The 19183-nt window shown below is 32.3% G+C and overlaps 2 protein-coding genes across 2 annotated transcripts; both read left to right on the top strand.

The window, feature by feature from the left end:
• The first annotated feature begins 23 nt into the window (after window positions 1–23).
• On the top strand, window positions 24–5496 carry LOC118438648 (prostasin-like). The gene is made up of 5 exons (XM_035859191.1): window positions 24–365; window positions 430–524; window positions 961–1096; window positions 4111–4413; window positions 5338–5496. Exons 1-5 carry the CDS (start codon window positions 36–38, stop codon window positions 5494–5496), a joined length of 1023 nt encoding a protein of 340 aa, XP_035715084.1. The 5' UTR covers window positions 24–35.
• A 537-nt stretch (window positions 5497–6033) lies between these two features.
• On the top strand, window positions 6034–16190 carry LOC110859097 (trypsin-1). The gene is made up of 10 exons (XM_022107966.2): window positions 6034–6264; window positions 9427–9708; window positions 10165–10373; window positions 12571–12648; window positions 13085–13408; window positions 14083–14179; window positions 14241–14270; window positions 15699–15770; window positions 15854–15867; window positions 15956–16190. The coding sequence occupies exons 1-10, from the start codon at window positions 6153–6155 to the stop codon at window positions 16010–16012; spliced, it is 1275 nt and encodes a 424-aa protein (XP_021963658.1). The 5' UTR covers window positions 6034–6152; the 3' UTR covers window positions 16013–16190.
• Window positions 16191–19183: the final 2993 nt, after the last annotated feature.

The following is a 19183-nucleotide window of genomic DNA, read 5'->3' as shown; positions in this document are numbered from 1 at the left end:
TCTTGCGTTAGTGATCAGTTTGTGTGTGTCAGCACATGTTGATGGCAGATTTAGAATTAGAATTAGTTTACATATGTTCCTGTGCGTTATTTATTATTGTTAGTGAAATGAAACCAGGATTTTTTCCACTTTTTTTGTTGGTAGTGTTTGGTTATCTGAGTAGGGATATTTTCGTGCATTGTTCTTATCCAACTATTAATAGGACAAGTTCGCGAAATTATAGTCATTCTTTAACCCGACGAAATTTTAATCCGTACCATATTTCCGAATGTGGAGTGCAAGTCGTGAAATGTGGGGCACAGTGCAATGATAACTCTAGGATTGTTGGGGGACGAGAAACTTATCGAGGCCAATTTCCGTGGATGGTAAATATGTAAATATTTATGTATGCACGTGGATAGGATAATTCTTAATTAATAATTTCTTCAGGTTATAATTTTCTTGCGAGACAAACGCCAACAGCTCTGCAGTGGGACGCTGCTCGATGAGAATCACGTCTTATCCGCGCAACATTGCGTGTTTGAGTGAGGAAAAAGTTGTGAAATTCTTGGATAATTACTGTTTTTTTTAACGTTGGACTCGACGACTTATCACGAAAATCAGGACGTTTTTATTGATTTCTTGTCTCCGGAAATTTATTTCAAAATTCTGGACGACGCATTTGTAGTAATGGAATGGCATTGAGTTCTTTAAGTCTGTTTCGATGAGTTTCCAATTTTTCTGAAGGCTTAAGATGTCCTCCTTAATTAAGCTTCCAAAATCTGGAGGGTATGCTTCATTTAAAAAAATTGGTAACGATCTGACGTCCTGAATTTTAAACCAAATTCCAAGAAATGAGTAAAAATGTGCTGATTATGACGATTTTGATAATCGAATCTTACATGAAAATCAATAATCGGTTATGAATCCCATAACTTTTTTCTTCATCCATCTAAACAAAAATGCTAATTACTTTCACAGTTTCGACCAAATGGCAACATCCCGACTGCGCATAATTTTGGGAGACTTTAACATTAACACCGTCATGGATGGGATCCACGAGGAGCGTCGTGTCGCAAAGATTTTCCGGTATCCAGAATGGAATCTGGAAACTAATGTAATTTTTAACGAAATATGTATGAAGTTTACAAGTTTTGCTTAAGGCTGATGACGATCTCCTAACGTCAATGGACAGGACGAGTTCGAAGATGGACACTGTGACATCGTCACCTGTGACGATGACGTCGTCACAGTGACGAAAAGTGACGAAAAAGTGTCACTTGTCAGTTTTGACATGTGACACATCATTTTTAACTATTTTTCAATGAGGAATTCGAAAATTCAGGTCATTTTGTGTTTGGACGTCACCTGTGACGATGACATCGTCACCTGTAACGATGACATCGTCACGGCGACGAAAAGTGACGAAAAAGTGTCACTTGTCAGTTTTGACATGTGACACGTCATTTTTAACTATTTTTCAATGTCAAATTCAATGGTGACCTCCATTTTGACCTCAGAGGTCATATAAAGGTCACATAAGGGTTATCAACTGTTAAATTTGACACAAATAAGACACAAAAGTCGAAAACACGTCAGAAGTGTCAATCTTAACAAATTTTCGAACAATTTGATATTCACATTGACGTATGACACTCCTTTCACCCCTTGGTTACATGCGTTGTAACGGTTTATTTGATATTTTTTCAGAATAAATTTCCTCGAAACATTAATTCGCTCATTTTTTAAGAGTAGTTTTGTAATACGAAGAATTAACTTTACATTATCGTAAGAAAATTAGTATTCATACACTCAAAATAAGGTAGTAATGAATCATTACCATGCGGAATGACTATGTGGCTCTACCACGTCGGTTACGATTTGTCGTAGAAATGGTAATAGTAAGTTCAGGGAAATTCAAATTTAATATATAATGGTATTAACTTCCTTAATATTTTTTAATGAATTTGAATTTCCCTGAACTTATTATTACCATTTCTACGACAAATCGTAACCGACGTGGTAGAGCCACATAGTCATTCCGCATGGTAATGATTCATTACTACCTTATTTTGAGTGTATCTGCATTAAAAACTATGCACATCTAATCATCATTTTGAGTTTCGACCTATAAAACTTGTGAAAAATATTGAAATAATTTAGGAAATTTATGATTCGGCAGCAAATTTCGTCAAGTTCTTTCACTTTATGAAAAATTTAATTTTTGACGCTGCAAAACTTTCGATTTGAAAAACATTGGCACTTTATTTGCCATTTTTTCGCGATAAATTTCTGAAAAATTTATAACTCGCTATTTTTTTAAATTCCAATCGATATTTCTGTATTTAGCAGCAAAACTTAACTTTGCATGATGTAAATTACATAAAAGTATGAAAAGCTGCATTTATATGAAAATTCTATAAATTTCTGCCATTTTAGAAATTTTCATTGAATTTGAATAGAGTGAGATTAAATATTTATGCAGATCAAGTCGTCATCTTATTAAGAGTTAACAAAATTTTCAATTTCGAAGCTGCCCCAAGTTACCTTTAAAAATTATGAAATGCATTTCAACAATTTTAAAAATTATTCTGCGGCAGCAAAGTTCACCAAATTTTTCACTTTTTCTTAGGTGAAGGAAAAGTAACCATAAAGTAATCATGTTAAAAGATCACCATGGTTACGGCGAAGCCTAAGTATGCATTCAGCTGCAACTTGGAAAAGGTCCCACTGAGATTTAGCACGAACCGTTCGTTGCATGAAAAACATGTTGAAACAAAATAGTTAGAGAATTCTGTTTTACAGATACGTTTTTTCGATTTTTTCAAAAATTCTACTTCCTTCTGGTACAAAGTCCGATGCCTAAAATTTCAAATCCATTTCTTGACATCAAGGTAGCGTTTCCGACCGGGGGATTGCCATTTTTACTATTCTGCTGGATAATACGCACATTTTCAGCCTTTGTTCGACTTAATCGGATAAAAACTCAATGAATTAGAGCTTTTTGAAATATTTCCATTAAGCAACTTATTTACGTATGTATATACGTGTTGGATTACTGGTTGCTAACGTATGCTAATAGTTTATTTACCATCGCTATTCAATACTCAACATAACCAATGTTGCTAGACAATCGAATTACGCTATTATTAGATCGCTAAGTGTCAAGGAATGTTGCACAGAATAATCCTTAAAATTCTGAAACTGGGGGATTAAATTGGTATGATACGCATCCACCCAATTAACAACGTTTAAGATTTGTTAATTATGATTATATGCATTGAAGTTCACAAATCACTAAAAATAATTAAATAAATAAATTTTAAAAAACAAACTTAGGTGAAGGACGCGCTTAAAATATTAAAACAAGTTGCGTCAAAAAATGTCATAATATCGTTTAATATTTATTAATTTTTTCTTCACCGTGGGCCCAACTAACACAGTAGAATAATATACCTTCAAGCATTTGGAACAATTGTACGAAATACGTAATTTTTGTATTTAATAAACTTTAAATTTGATTCAAAGTTATCAAAGAGATTTGAATGGTTATCTTTCAATAAATCGCGACACCTCTTATAGAGGAAATTTTCTCATGTTCCGGCGTATTTCAATAACTCCCCTGTAGCGCTGCACTTAATATTTCATCAAGTCTTTGGTTTAGTTACATTTATTGTTAATTATCATTGCTTTAAAAATTTAATAGTTGGGCACACGGCGAAGTAAAAATTAATAAATATTAAACGATATTATGACATTTTTTAACGCAACTTGTTTTAATATTTTAAGCGCGTCCTTCACCTAAGTTTGTTTTTTAAAATTTATTTATCATACTTTAATGTCAAATTATTTTTTTGACAATAAAAAATTAACTACTAAAAAATAAATTAAAAAATAAATTAATTTTTAATAATTATAATTATAATTTTTATTTTTATTAATTATTAATTAAATAAATTAACTACTATTACTTTTAACCAATTTTTTTAGTAATTGGTTAAAAGGTCAAGATTTTATACTACCAAAAATTAACTGTCTTTCCATAATAATATGAAAAGTTGCATTTATCTGAAAATTATGAAATTCATACCATTTTAGAAATTTGAATTTTATTTCATTTTTTAATTGCAGGAGCATGACTTGGTCATCATAAAATTACAGCGGCCCGTCCAGTTTTCTCCGTATATTCAGCCGATTTGTCTGCCCAGTGTGAGCGTAAACGATTTGCACGACCTTTACCACGAAGAGCACGACATCTTCGGGACGATTGTGGGGTGGGGGAGGACATCGCCGAATAAAACGTGGAAATCTTCCGTCCCTCTGGCAGCCCATGTGCCCCTTGTGGATCACGAATATTGCGAAAAACTTTATGCCCCTTTCACCGTCGGCGAGGGGATGTTGTGTGCCGGGGGGAATGGAAAAGACGCCTGCGTGGTGAGGGTGAAATACATACACATATGTATTTGCATCAACATATTTTGCATAAAAATTTGCTCAATCTGTTTAACTGCAAATTTATGAAATGACACTAATTTCACGAGTTTTTAGATTACTGCTTTAATGTAAAGTTAATATTTGGTAGGACAAAACTATCGATGCGAAAAAAATGGCGAGTCCGTTTTTTTAGGAAATTTATTGTGGAAAAAGGCAACTGAATACATACGTATTTGCATAATTTTCGTAAAAAATATGCTCAATCTGTTTAACTGCAAATTTATGAAATGACACTAATTTCACGAGTTTTTAGATTACTGCTTTAATGTAAAGTTAATTTTTGGTAGGACAAAACTATCGATGCGAAAAAAATGGCGAGTCCGTTTTTTTAGGAAATTTATTGTGGAAAAAGGGAAATGAATTAGAAGTTTTTTTAAGAATCACTAGTTTTGTGCATACATAAAAAATAACTTTACATCAAATCTTCATCGTATGTGTAACCGTCAGTAAAAATAATTGAAATCTAATTTTTATGAATATTTAAAAACATGGTTTTTAAATCATAATTTTTGAAAAAAAGGATCAGATCCTTCTTTCAAAAAGACCAGATTCTTGTCTTTCTGCACAACAAATCAAACATTTTTACAATTATTTAAAATAACCATTTAAAAAAACAACTGCATTACGACGTTGAAAACTAACATAATTTTGTGACACAAAATCATAGTAACGTAATAAATTCGTTAATTTTTTCACATCGATAGTTTTGCAAAACTTTACATGAAAGGAAGAAAAGTTGAATTTGTCTGAAAATTCATGAAATAAATTGATGTCATTCTACGAATTTTGCTTGAATTGGGGTGGAGTTACATTAAAAATATCGTCATCCTATATATGTAACCTTAATGTTCCCTAATTTTTCAGGGGGATTCGGGGGGCGGACTATTGATACATAATCTCTACTCTGGGAGATGGGAGCAGATCGGTGTGATTTCGTGGGGAAATAGTTGTCACACACTGCCTGGAATTTACACCCTCGTGGAGAACTATTTGGACTGGATTTATGGAATTATTGGGGGATGAAGATTGACAATTGTTGCACATATTTATTATTGCATTTCGAATTATGAAAAGTTTGTAAGTTGTGCAAATAATTGATAATTTTGCATATATTTATTTATTTTTTGGGATCACAAAGTATGCAAGATTTGTAAATTATACAAATTTGCAATTTATTTAAAAATCATTCTATAAGTTTATCTCTGCAATAACAAAGATTGACATTTTTTGCCCGTTTCGTATTTATTATTTGAAATTGAATTTGAGAATTTGCACAATTTAATGACAAATCAAATGTAAGTTTATGCACACAGAAACGCATCAGTAAGAAGACGACTTTAATATATTTTAATAAATTAAACCCTGCTGAAGCTAAAAACTAGATTTTTGTGTATCATGAGAGATCAATACTTGCTTCGTCCCCACATTTTACTTTTGCGTTGTTGGCTTAACGTCGTGACCTAGATAATTACAAGAATTTTAAGATTTTGGCAAGTCGTATACTTAAGTATATTTGACTGCGATAATGATTTGGCTTCGTCTCCTTACGAAGAATTGAGACCGGTTGTCAGTCGGCTGAGTGTCCTGTTGGACACAGAATAAGTATTTTACATACCTCGTTTTGCATGCAGTATAAATTTAACCGTTAAAAAAATTTGGAGTAATAATTTATTAACATAATGTTCTTGAGGGAAAGTGTTTTTCTAAGCTTTCTCCTGGTCGGAGTTTTGGTGGTGGGGATTCATGGACAAAAATTTAGTCAGGGTGACGACGACGCGGTGATAATTGATGGTAAGTGGGTTTGGGCGATTTTCGTGGCTGTGGATTTGTAAAAGAAAGAAAATTCGTCAATTTACAAAATTTATAAAAATAATTTACAAAGGTTAACGTAAACTTAAAAACGTAAACTTAAAAACTACAACGTAAACTTCGTAAATAATACGCTCGTAAAGGTTTTATTTTTAAATTCTCCAAGTGTGTTTATCCAATAGCATTGGAAATTATAATGCTCGAAATTTAAAAAATATTCGTCAATTTAGAAAATTTACGAAGATTTACAAAATTTACAAAGATTTTCAAAAATTTACCAAAATAATTTACAAAAGGTTAACGTAAAAGACGTAAACTTGGTAAATAATACGCTCGTAAAGGTTTTTTAAAATTCTCCAATTATGTTTACCCAATAACATTGGAAATTATGATGCTTGAAATTTCCTGAGTTTTAATTTGTAAGAAATTTTTTGCGAAAAAAAACGACGCATAGATTTACGAAGCCTGGAATTTTCGTAAATTTGCTTATGTAAAATTTAAAAAAATGTAACATTTGAAAGCCGGGACAAAATTATGGGAAATAAATATATTTGATTAAATTTGGTCAGATGTGGTCTTCTTTTTTTCGATAAATTTTGAAATTATGGTAGTAAATTGAATGCAACTCAAAATTTGTATAATTTGGATAGGGCTTTACTCCAATTCAAAATCTTAAACATTTATTTTGTTATTTAAATGAAACTAAACCGGAAATAAATATTCTTAGAATGCGCATTAATTTCGAAATATCAAGATTTTTAATTCCTACGAAATATTTTACGAAAGAAAAAGTCGTTGTACGTTTACGAAGCTTTGTGAGCTTGGAAATTTTGCAAATATCGTAAATTTAGGAAACTTACACATCAATCCTGGAAAGATTTAAGAATGATGGAATTTTCGTAAATTTGCTTATGTAAAATTTTTTTAAATATGTAACATTTCAAAGTCGTAACAAAATTTAGGTAAAATAAATATATCTGATTAAACTTGGTCAGATATAATTTTTCCTTCTTAGGTAAATTTTTTGAAATTTTGGTAGTAAATTGAATGCACCTCTAAATTTATATAACTTGGATAGGGATTTACTTCAATCCAAAATATTAAACATTTATTTTGTTAAATGAAACTAAACCGGAAATAAATATTTTAGAATATACATTAATTTCGAAATATCAAGATTTTTAATTCCTACGAAATATTTTTATGAAAGAAAAAGACGCATAAATCCTGCCTAGATTTACCAAGCTTTGTAAGGATGGAATTTTCGTAAATTTATTTATGCAAAATTAAATTGTTAAAAAAGCTGTAACATTTCAAAGTCGGAACAAAAATATGTGAAATAAATACAGGGTGGTTAAAATGTCACGCTACAATGGAAAATTTTTCGATGGGAAAAATCCATAAATTTCCATTAGTTACCGAAATTTTGTCTCTAAACTGCAACATTTTAAGAATTTTGTCATCAGTTTTGATAATAATTTATAAAAATCTCAATCCCAAATCTTGTAACTAATGGAGATTTAGGGACTTTTTCCATTGAAAAAATTTCCATTGTGGCGTGACATTTTAACCACCCTGTATATTTAATTAAACTTAGTCAGATATGTTTTTTCCTTTTTTCAGTAAATTTAGAAATTTTGGTAGTAAATTGAATGCAACTCAAAATTTACATAACTTGGATAGCGCTTTACTCGAATGCAAAAACTTAAACATTTATTTTGTTAAATGAAACTAAAGCGGAAATAAATATTATTAGACTATGCGTTAATTTCGAAATTTCCTGACTTTAAATTCCTACGAAACTTTTTTTTACGAAAGAAAACGACGCCAAAAATCCTGCCTAGATTTACGACGGATGGAATTCTCGTAAATTTGTTAATGTAAAGTTTTTAACAAGATGCAACGTTTCAAAGTCAGAACAAATTTAGGTAAAATAAATATATTTTATTAAACTTTATCAGATTATGGTTTTTTCTTTGGGAATAAATTTTGAATTTTTAAAATTTTGAAATTTTGGTAGTAAATTTAATGCAGTTTAAAATTTTCATAATTTTGATCCACAGTTTTTAGTCTAAAATCCTACGAGATGATTACGTGAAACTAAAGCGGAAGTAGCTAATTATTACCTAAAATATTGGGTACATTATTAATTTCGAAATATCGTAATTTTTAATTTCTACGAAATATTTTACAAAAAAATTACGCTTAAATCTTGCCTATATTTGCGAGGCTTTGTAAGTTTAGAATTTCGTAAATGTCGTAATTTCGCGTATGCATATAGTTTAAAAAAGGTTGCAAATTTCAACGTCGGAACAAAATTATGTAAAATAAATATATTTGACTAAACTTGGTCAGATTGATGTGTGGTTTTCTTTAGCAAATTTTGAAATTTTGAAGTTTAATGCACATAAAATTTACATAATTTTGATAAGTCTTTCTCTAAAATCCTCCTACGTACTTATTTTGTTACATGAAACCAAAGCGGAAATGACTATTGTTAGAAAATTGAGGACATTATTATTTTAGAAATATCACGATTTTTAATTTCTACGAAATATTAAAGAAACAGACGTTTACGAAGCTTTGTGAACTTGGAAATTTTGCATGTATCGTAAATTAACGCTATTTACGACGTTTACGAAGGTTGGCGTGAAATGCCTCAATTGATCTAGAAATACCCTGACATTTAATTCCTTCGAAATATTTTTACGAAAGAAAACTTATTTTATTTATTTAAGAATCTTTGTATGTAAGCATTGAATTTTCGCGAATTTCGTAAATTTACGCTATTTACACTTTTACTACAGGTGCGAATGTGACGTAAGAACTCTCATGATATTTCTTTGTGTAATATTTTAATTTAAGAATCATAGCGAGAGAAAACCAGGGAATATAAGTCTATAAGTTCCCAATATTTAGAAAAATTCACAAGGTAGTTTGCAACAAAAACTAAGCCATTTCAAGTCGCAAACTCAAATTCAATTCGGGGACAGAAAAGTGGGAATCAAGATGACACCAAAAAGCAGTGAAAATAACTAAATAAGTTCCCAATATTTCTGGGGAAAATCCAATATTTTTATTGTTTCTGTACAACAAAGTAAAGCCCAAAATTACAGGATTTCTCGACTTTTTCTTTATTTGCAGCTGAGATAAACGTGGCCGTGAAGCCGAGAGGAGGAGGACGCCAATTTGGAGGGTACGAATCATCTTGGCCAGTACGAGTGGGTATTCTTATGGAGGAAAAAATGGGGTTGCCTCCGCCGATAATGACATGTTCCACGGGGGACGGGAAGGAGGGGAAATGTGTCCCCTTCGAGGAATGCTTTCCCCTCCGACATATCGTCTCAGATCCGGAAAGGAACACTCTCAATGAGGAGATTCGACGTGGAATGGAGCACAAGAATTGTTCCGCGGTGGTCCATGCGGGTATAAACTGATTAGAATTTAATTAGTCAACTAATTATCAGAGGACAGATATGTATTTATGAAAAATTGCTAAAATACGTATTTAATATGCATGGAAAAATAAGGATTTTCGCAAAATTTGTACCTATTTCTGAATATTACACTCTAGATTTCGGTGGTCCAATGATTTCTTTGAGGGAAATTTCGTATAAAATCAATGAGATATTTACAAAATATATGTAAAAATGTGCAAAAGATTTACATATTTCTCGGAAATATTTTTAAATATGTCTGAAAACCTAGAAAAATGTGATAATGTTTAAAAATATTTTGAAGTTTATGTAAAAGTTAAGGAATACCCCGACAAAGTTTGACCGTCGGTTGTCATCAAATGTAAATAAATAAATACATATCCGCCCTTTGGTAATATGTAAATGATTAGCAGAAATACAAATAACGTTATATTTTGTTTTCCAGGGACATCAAACTATCGAAACATTTGCTGTCCAACTATCCCGCACCACACGGTTCACAAGCCACCGACAACGCCTGGAATGTCCGTACCGGTGGAGGACGGCAGTGACTTTTTTAGGGCGTCATCACCCTCCTCCTGCGGAAGGAGTCAAACCGCTAGTACAAAAATTGTTAATGGAACGAACACAATTCCGGGGGAATTTCCATGGATGGTAAATACAAATATTAGCGAGGGAACATGCAGGGGTGGGCAAAATGCTTTGTGAAAATATTTACAGTATTTTGAGCCCAATTCTTCCTAGGGGGTTTGGATTTCCGGGCGTGTTACACACACAAAAAGACGAAAATCTACGTGGAGAAGGCAACAATCAGTCAAAAATACTGTTTTTTTAAAAAGAAATCAACTTTCTATCGCTGTGAAAATGCATTGTTTCCACAATTTTTTGTAAATAAAGCATTTTGACAGCGATAAAAAGTTAATTTCTTCAGACAACATTTTCGTCTGACTGTTGTCTTCTCCACGTAGATTTTCGTCTTTTTTGTGGGTGTAACAGCCCCAGAAATCCAAACATTGGGACGAATGGAGCTCAAAATACTGGATTTTGAACCCAAAGTGGGAAAAGTAGAGAATTTTGAGCTGAGTTTTTCCTAGGGTTTTGATTTCCGGGGGTGTTACACCCACAAAACGACGAAAATCTACCTGGACAAGGCAATAGTCGTACGAAAATACAGGTTTTCTGAAGAAATCAACTTTTTATCGGTGTCAAAATACATCGTTTTTAAAACTTTTATAAAGAAAGTACTTATTCTGAAAGGAATAAAGAGTTAATTTCCTCACGAAACGTGTACTTTTGAAAATTGTCAAGTTTTCTAAAATTGTAAGATTTAGTCACCGGAAACTAATCCGGGTAAATTTTATTGTTTAAAACGTGATATTAGGTGTTAGGTTTTCTGTCTGTTTGTTGTTTTTTAGAGTCAAATGAATTTATTGAAATAAATTTAATAATAACCAAAACCAAGTTTTTTAAATTTAACATTTAAAAAACATACTTTTTATCGCTCTCAAAATCTTTATCTTCTAAATTTATCAATTTTCTTGAGGTTTTTGAAAAATGAAGTATTTTGAGTCAAATTTTTGACCATGAAAAAGTTAATTTCTTAAAAAAAACAACAGTATTTTCGTCTTACTGTTGTCTTCTTCGCGTAGATTTTCGTCTTTTTGTGGGTGTAACACCCCCAGAAATCCACCCTCTGGGAAGAACGGAGCTCAAAATACGGTACATTTTGACCAAATATTTTACCCAGGGTTTGGATTTCCGGGGCTATAAACCTTGTTTGTTACTTAATTGTGCTGACAAAGGTCGAAAATGTCTAAATGATTAAGAAACTAACATGCGTACAAATTTTAAAAAATTGTATGAGTAAAATTGTAAGATCGTCAAATTTTTGAAAAATTGTAAGAATGTAATTGCCAAACTTTAAAGAGTTTGACACCGAAAAAGAAATTCTGGTGAAAATAGTAATTATTAAAGAGTGTGATAGATAAGTATGAAAGAAAATCATTTAAATAAATTGAATACTAATTGTAAGATAGAAGACATTTTAAAAAGCAGAGGTTGCCAAAATATTTACAGTATTTTGAGCTCGGTTCTTCCCAGAGTTTGAATTTCCGAGGGTGTTACACCCACAAAAACACGACAAGCAAAAGTCAGTTTGAATAATTTTCGCCTGAACACTCATTTTCCTTGTAGGACATTACTATCTACCCAATTTTAAAGAATTATGTAAGATTCACTCGAATTTTTTTTTCGGTGTCGAACTGTAAAAATAATGGTTCAGAAATGTTCAACTTTTTTTCAGTATGATTAGCGAGGCTTAAAAATCGATTTTTTGTAAAACTTTTTCTGCAAAATATGTCCGCTTAAATGAAACCGATGCTGTGAAAATGCATTGTTTTCATGATTTTCTAAAAAATACATTATTTTGACAGTGATAAGAAGTTAATTTTTTTGACAAAACCCGTATTTTCGTGTGGCTGTTGCCCTCTCCACGTAGATTTTCGTCTTTTTGTGGGTGTAACACCCCCGGAAATCTAAACCCTGGAAAGAACGGAGCTCAAAATACTGTACATTTTTTCAACGTATTTTGCCCACCCCCTTTAATTTTACCTCTTTATTAGCTAATTTATCCAGAAATCCGGTCAGTGGGATGAAGAAACGTGATTTTTTTGCGAATACTGCATTTTTTCAAAGTATTTTGCCCACCCCATGTTCAGAACGTGACATCGTCCTCGTGTCGACATTTGGAATGCAACTGTCGCTACAATGTCGACATCACATTCTGCACCACGTGGACAGGACATTAGAATTAAATTGGTATCGATGATATTAATGACATTTTTCTTTGTAGGTCGTCATGTTCGGAAAATCTGGAAAACAGACGTGTGGAGGCAGCCTGATTTCCAGCAATATGGTTTTGACAGCGGCAGTATGGAAAATATTGACGAATGTAGAATTCAGAGGTCGATGGCGACAAATTTTGTGGCGACGAGGGCGTCAATTTTGGATGATTTTTCGGAAGCGTCGCAATCTTGAAAGACTATGAAATCGGATTTATCGACGGCGCCTGAAACGTTCTACGGCGTCGACTTCTGCACTAATTTTCAGAGTCGACGCTCGCAGTAGAATTTTACGGGCAGATAAATTGCAAAAAATTAAGTTTAAATTAGTTACTTTAATTTAAATAATTGATTAATTAATAAATTAAAATCATAAATTTCCCTTCAACGTCGGTACGCCGATGCCGACGTCGCCAAAAAAATCACCAAAATTAGCACCGTCGTTGCCAAAAATTGGTCGACGTCGACCTCTGATTTACATATATACATTTTTTTCCTGCTAATTAATTTCCATACATTTTTTAGCACTGCATTCACAACTATGTGGCGACGGACGTGTCAAAAATCCGTTTATTCATCGGAGACTACAATATCCGTTCGAATACGGACGGAAGTCATGAAGTTCGTGGCGTGAAGCGATTAATAAAGCACAAGTTCTTTAACATTCAGTCCTTCGTGAATGACATTGCGCTTCTCCGCCTGGACAGACCTGTCTCCTTCAGTAATCGAATCCAACCCATCTGCCTGCCTCCAGAGACGAGGAGTAATCTCGTGAATAAAAAGTTGGTCGTGGCTGGATGGGGGAGGGTCTCGTATGGAGGGCCGACGTCGCCTATTTTGCAAAAAGTGGTGAGTTTTAGAATTTGCATGAAATGTGTATGAATATGTATGAAATATTTGCGAGCAGAATGTGGAAATATGAATTTGTTGGGACCTAAGTCACCAATTTTGCAAGTTGTGTTATGTAATTTGCACAGGTATATATGAAAAATTGTATGAAATATTTGCGAGCAAAATGTATGTACAAATATGAGGTTTTTTTTACCAAAGTCGCAAATTTTACAAAAAGTTGTGAGTTTTATAATTTGCTTTATAGTTTTTATGAAAAATTGTATGAAATATTTACTAGCAAAACGAATGTATTTTTTGAATGTTTTTTTTAAAGTTTGACGCTGTTAATTATTTTTATTATCCAATTTTTATAACAAAATTTTAAAGGTTCATAAAATTGTTATTAGATATTTGTTTGTGAAAATTCGTACGAAATATTTCCGAGCAAAATGTATGATTTTTTTTGCCAAATTATTTTTTAACTCAATGCTGCTCTGAAATATTTTTATGGTTTAATTTTTTTAACTGAATTTTTGTCGTGCATGTAAACTAGTCGAAATATGGATAAAATTTAAGACTTTACACATTTTAAAATAATTTTTGATAAAATTTACGATATTTTGAAGACAATTTTGAAAAATACTGTAAAATTTGTGTGTAAGTCGAAATTAATACTTGTTTTATTTCGTTAGAATGTCCGAGTTTGGCCGAATTCGAATTGTGCCTCAGTTTACAAGGGAATTGCGCCTGGTGGGATATTATCAACCATGATTTGCGCTGGAGACAAGGGTACGCATGCAAATTATATGTAAATTGTTACACGTGTCTTTAACTGACTGAAATTATTTAGGATTGGATTCCTGCGTAGGAGACTCGGGAGGTGAGAGCGTTGGTCATTTTATGCAGAAATATGTAAATAGAGGAAATTGCAAAAAATGGCAAATGAATTAGCAATTTCTAAAATTACTAATTTGCCAGAAATTAATTTTGCATTAAAGTAGAAAAAGTTGCACAATGCATTTTTAGCCCGAGTCAGGGCTTATGGAACCATCATGTCCGTCCGTCCGTCCGTCCGTCTTACGATAACTCTGGTTAAAGTCATCCCACCGACTTGAAATTTGGTACACATATAGTATGGGGTAAATGAGGAGTTAAGTTCGAAGATAAGCAAAATCGGTCAAGCGGTTTACCGGTGGGGGTCATCTAGGTGGGTAGGGTATTATGCACCAAAATTTCAAAATTGTTGTAGGAAGCTGAAATTTGGCATTGAGGTTGCTAATGGTGTCTAATTGAAGAATATGAATTGAAATTAGAAAAATTTGCGTCTGAAGGGACCCGAGGGGGTGACCCATACCGATTTTTGAAATTACTCAAATCAAGCTGAAATTTGGTAGAAAAGGTGCTAATAGCCCCCAATGGAAGAATATGAAGTGAAATTGGTAAAATTTTAAGTAGAGGGACCCTAGGGGGTGGTCCATCCCGATTTTAGAAATTGTCTTCAAAAGATGAAATTCGGTACGATGATACTTAATAGCTTCTTATGAAAGTATATGAAGTTAAAACCGAGCAAAGTGAAACAAAAGTAACCCCAAAGGGTGACCCACACCGCTTTCTAAAAGTTTCTATTTTAAAAGTTGGTAGCTGGTATTCGGGATATATTTGAGTACTAAAGTGAAAGTGTAATGTCATAACGAACAAAAGGGCCCAGTAGGGTCACCCCCACTGGTTTGCAAAACAATCGTACAAGACGATTGGTATGATCCTGCAGGGTTAGAGTAGCTTAATAAATTTTAAGATTCTTTTTGCAAGGAGGACCCAGTAGGGTGACCCATACTGATTTTTGAAATTGGCCAAGTAAGCCGAAATTTTGCATGCTGGATCATGGGAACATTTTTGACGTTTAAACATCAAAAATATCAAAATGCAGTTCGCAATTGCGAATTGTAGTTGGTACGGGTCATTTGACAAAAATTTAGAAGCGGACTCTGCCCGAGTCAGGGACTCTGACACTCTGTCCCTGACTCGGGCTATATAAACACTGCACACTGTAGGTTTTACTTCTCCAAAACTATTGATTCGAAAAAATTAAATTTTGAGGAAATTTATTCTGAAAATATTTACTTATTATCTATTTTGTTTCAAAGTGATAGTTTTGTAGTAGAACCAAAAATAAAAATATGAAAGTTTCTATTTATCTCAAAACTCATGAAAATGACGCTATTGTAGAAATTTGCATTTAAAGACATTAAAAAATTATGAAGGACGACTGAGGTATTGTACCTTAATTATATATTTTTTTGGTTTTAAGGTCCCTTAATGCATAAGACGGATACCGGAATTTTTGAACAAACAGGCATCGTCAGTTTCGGGAAGGGCTGCGGTAATTCAAACAATTTTATGAATCTCATTTAAAAACTGTATGTAAATTAACAAAGTTATTTATTTAAATTTCGACATATTTAGGAACGCATCCCGGGGTTAGTTAATTACCGATTTAAATAATTAAAACAAGCTATTTTTAATTTTAATTGAATCTTAAGTAATTCTAATTTACTATGCTTTTAGGTTTACACACGAGTGACAGAATTTTTGCCTTGGATTGCTTCCAATATTAATAAGTAAAATTTGACTGAAAATTCGAAATAAATAAGTTATTGTGTTTTTAAAAAACTAAATTTGTGGTAGTGTAATTTGTCCCAAATTCAAATATTTTTTTCGAGGTTAAATATGCGGCCATAAATGAACCACATTAAAAAGTAACAGATTTTTAATCGCCCTACAACAAGTGATAAAAATCTAATTGACAACGTGTTCTGATTTTATTTACATCGTAAATCACACCCGTAAATGTAATCAATCTAATGACCGCGGAAGCTTGAGGGGACAGAGGGGCAATGTCCCCACGGTTGTTCGATGTCCGCATCATCTCCCCATTTTATACAAACCCCGGCCTCCCCTATCCTACAGTTTTAATGTCCCCACATGTCCCCACGGCTTCCGCAGCCACTGAATCAAAACCTTCGCGAAAGTGCATCATTTCCCAATTAAAAATCAGTTAGATTTAGATCTAGACTAATTTCATAGTTCTAGATTCAATTCAAGATCAATTTCGACAAATCTAACACTGGTTTTAATAGCAAAATTAGCTCAAAGTGCAGATTTACGAGTTAGCAGTGCTAACTTAGCACCTTGATTACAAGTGTCATTTGTACTACAAATTTTTGTACGTGTCAAGTCAATAGGTGAGTGGACTAAATTACTAAAAAATGTAGGGATTCAGTACCGATTTTGAAATTTCGAAATGTTGCGATAGCTTTATTGGTTGGAGATCAATGCTTTCAGAATACTTCACAAAATTTCTGTGAACAAATAAAATTTAAAATTTGAATTTTTTATGATTTTATGATTAATAATTTTTTATAATAAATTTATAATTTTAATATCATATGTATATCTGAATGAACGTCAATCTTATTTGGTGTTCCACACTCGTCTCATTTTTTTTTAAACTTATCAATCGCTATAATTATGTACCAAAAACTACATGTATTATTTTTAAACAAATCACCTTCGTCATTTATGATTTGACTCCAATTTATGACCTGATGAAGGTATCTGTAGATATTTATGTACCGAAAGCTTGTCACTATAAGTACATATGTACCAAAAACGGCATTTAACTGTATTATTTTTCAAGAAATCACATTTGTACAATCCGTCATTTATTTTGATTTGACTCCATTTTATGTATGACCTGGTTGATGAAGGTACCGAAAGCTTGTCAGAATTAAATTCAGTTTCAACATATGTCTTCGAATGCGGATCAATCTAATCATATAAATATATCTTCTGGTAAAAAGATTCGTCAAAATTGTACAATTTTTGTTGGTTTAAAAGACAACTGAGAAAAAGGAGGAGTGCATATGTATGCGACCGATTTTCTAAAAAGGTTACATATTATTCCATATTTCTGCTTATTAGAATTTTTACATAGAGGTAAAAAAATCATTGAATTTTTAGATTTTTATTGTTTTAGAGGATAACTTGGAAAAAGTACAGAATTTCTTTAAAAAAAAAAAGATAATATAATTTGTTCAATGAACCAATTTTTTACAAGAATTGAGGCTGCTCTAGAATTTGTCATGCAAATCAATCCCATAATTATATCATATCATAAAGTAATTTTTTCTAGTCTGCTTAGCATATGCGCAAAAAATGTGTATGTGTACACAGTAAAATAATTTGTCAACTTGTCAAAAATTTGTGTGCGGTTTGCGTCATTTAGAAGAATTAAGTGATGTGTAATCAGAGGGTGGATATGTATTTATTTTCAACTTTTTGATTTTGGTGACGACCGACGGTCAAACTTTGTTCGTGTTTGTTCCTTAATTTTTTGTGGATCACAAAAATTTCAAAATATTTTCACATATTTTGTTTTACATATTACTAAAATTTCAGACATATTTACACATAAACAGGGTTCGGAAAAACCCAGGGTTTTAATAAAAAATTATAAAACCCATGGGTTTTAATGGGTTTTACCATGTTAGTTGGGTTTTATTTGGGTTTTAATGGGTTTTAATGGGTTTTACCATGTTAGTTGGGTTTTATTAGGGTTTTAATGGGTTTTATTGGGTTTAAATGGGTTTTATTGGGTTTTATTAGTTTTAAGTAATAACTTCACAAAAATAATTCGGAATTTGTATCTATTCGGAAATTATTTTTGTTTTATAACACTTGAAATCTGTGATGCTAAAGGATGGAGTCAATTGTTGATTTGTTCCGAATTTTCATATATTAGAATAGTAATGAAATAAACTGCTTTAGAATGAATTGAGATAACGTCTTCTAATGTATGGGAGATGTATTTAACTTTTAGAATGTAGTTTTAAGGTAAAATTCAATTAAAACCCAATAAAACCCATTAAAACCCAAATAAAACCCACTTAACATGGTAAAACCCAGTGGGTTTTATTCATTTACAACCCATTAAAACCCAATAAAACCCAATAAAACCCAACCCATTAAAACCCAGGTCGGAATACCCTGCATATAAATATTTTCGCTATTATTTAAGAAATATGGAAATCTTTTACATATTTTGTAAATATATAAGCCGAAATTTTTTTGCTCAAAGAAAATTGGACCACAAAGATTAAATTCAGACATACAAATTTTTATTTTATTTTTTCGTGTATACATAATAATACATATTTCGTCGTTTTTTTCATAAATATTACATGCATATTTGGGAAATTTTTTTGTAAATGTATATCCACCCTCTGGTAATTCATGTTTGGTTAATAGATTGGGTGCGGTTTTTTGAAAAACAGGGTTACCCAAACTAAACTTTAACCCTTTTAGTATACGACAGCGGATTAAAAAATGTAGGAAATTAGAAGGTTTACGTCACGCAATACATGTTTTATGCAAGCAATAATTACTTGCTCGTCGCACGAAGCATTATGATTCTCATCATCTTCTTGTTCAAAAAGTTGTATAATAAAGATTTGATTTGACCCTTTTTGACCCGTTTTTTTTGGGGGGCAAAAATCCCCCCGCAAACAAAATCTCATCAATTTGCGATTGACAAATTTGAAGAATTACTTTCATCAAAATAAAATTAGGGGGAGCAAAAGAATAATTTCGAAGTGATTGTGGTTTGATTTTCAGTGGCCGCGGAAGCGTGAGGACAGAAAAGGGACAATGACCCCACGGTTGTTCGATATCCGCATCATCTCCCCATCTTACATAAACCCCTCCCTCCCTTATATATTCTATAATTTTAATGTC

This window comes from Folsomia candida, unplaced genomic scaffold (assembly GCF_002217175.1).
Source record: "Folsomia candida strain VU population unplaced genomic scaffold, ASM221717v1 Fcan01_Sc024, whole genome shotgun sequence".
Lineage (NCBI taxonomy): Eukaryota > Metazoa > Arthropoda > Collembola > Entomobryomorpha > Isotomidae > Folsomia > Folsomia candida.
The sequence above is the reverse complement of the archived record's forward strand: the minus strand, read 5'-3'. Positions and strand labels throughout refer to the sequence as shown.

Bases quoted from the DNA above. Each gene is read 5' to 3' on its own strand.
- LOC118438648 (XM_035859191.1), top strand. From the start codon at position 36: ATGTTGATGGCAGATTTAGAATTAGAATTAGTTTACATATGTTCCTGT. The intron at 366-429 runs GTAAATATGTAA...TAATTTCTTCAG, and splicing joins GAGGCCAATTTCCGTGGATG to GTTATAATTTTCTTGCGAGA. The intron at 525-960 runs GTGAGGAAAAAG...TTACTTTCACAG, and splicing joins GCGCAACATTGCGTGTTTGA to TTTCGACCAAATGGCAACAT.
- LOC110859097 (XM_022107966.2), top strand. From the start codon at position 6,153: ATGTTCTTGAGGGAAAGTGTTTTTCTAAGCTTTCTCCTGGTCGGAGTT. The intron at 10,374-12,570 runs GTAAATACAAAT...TTTTCTTTGTAG, and splicing joins CGGGGGAATTTCCATGGATG to GTCGTCATGTTCGGAAAATC. The intron at 14,271-15,698 runs GTGAGAGCGTTG...TTTGGTTTTAAG, and splicing joins CTGCGTAGGAGACTCGGGAG to GTCCCTTAATGCATAAGACG.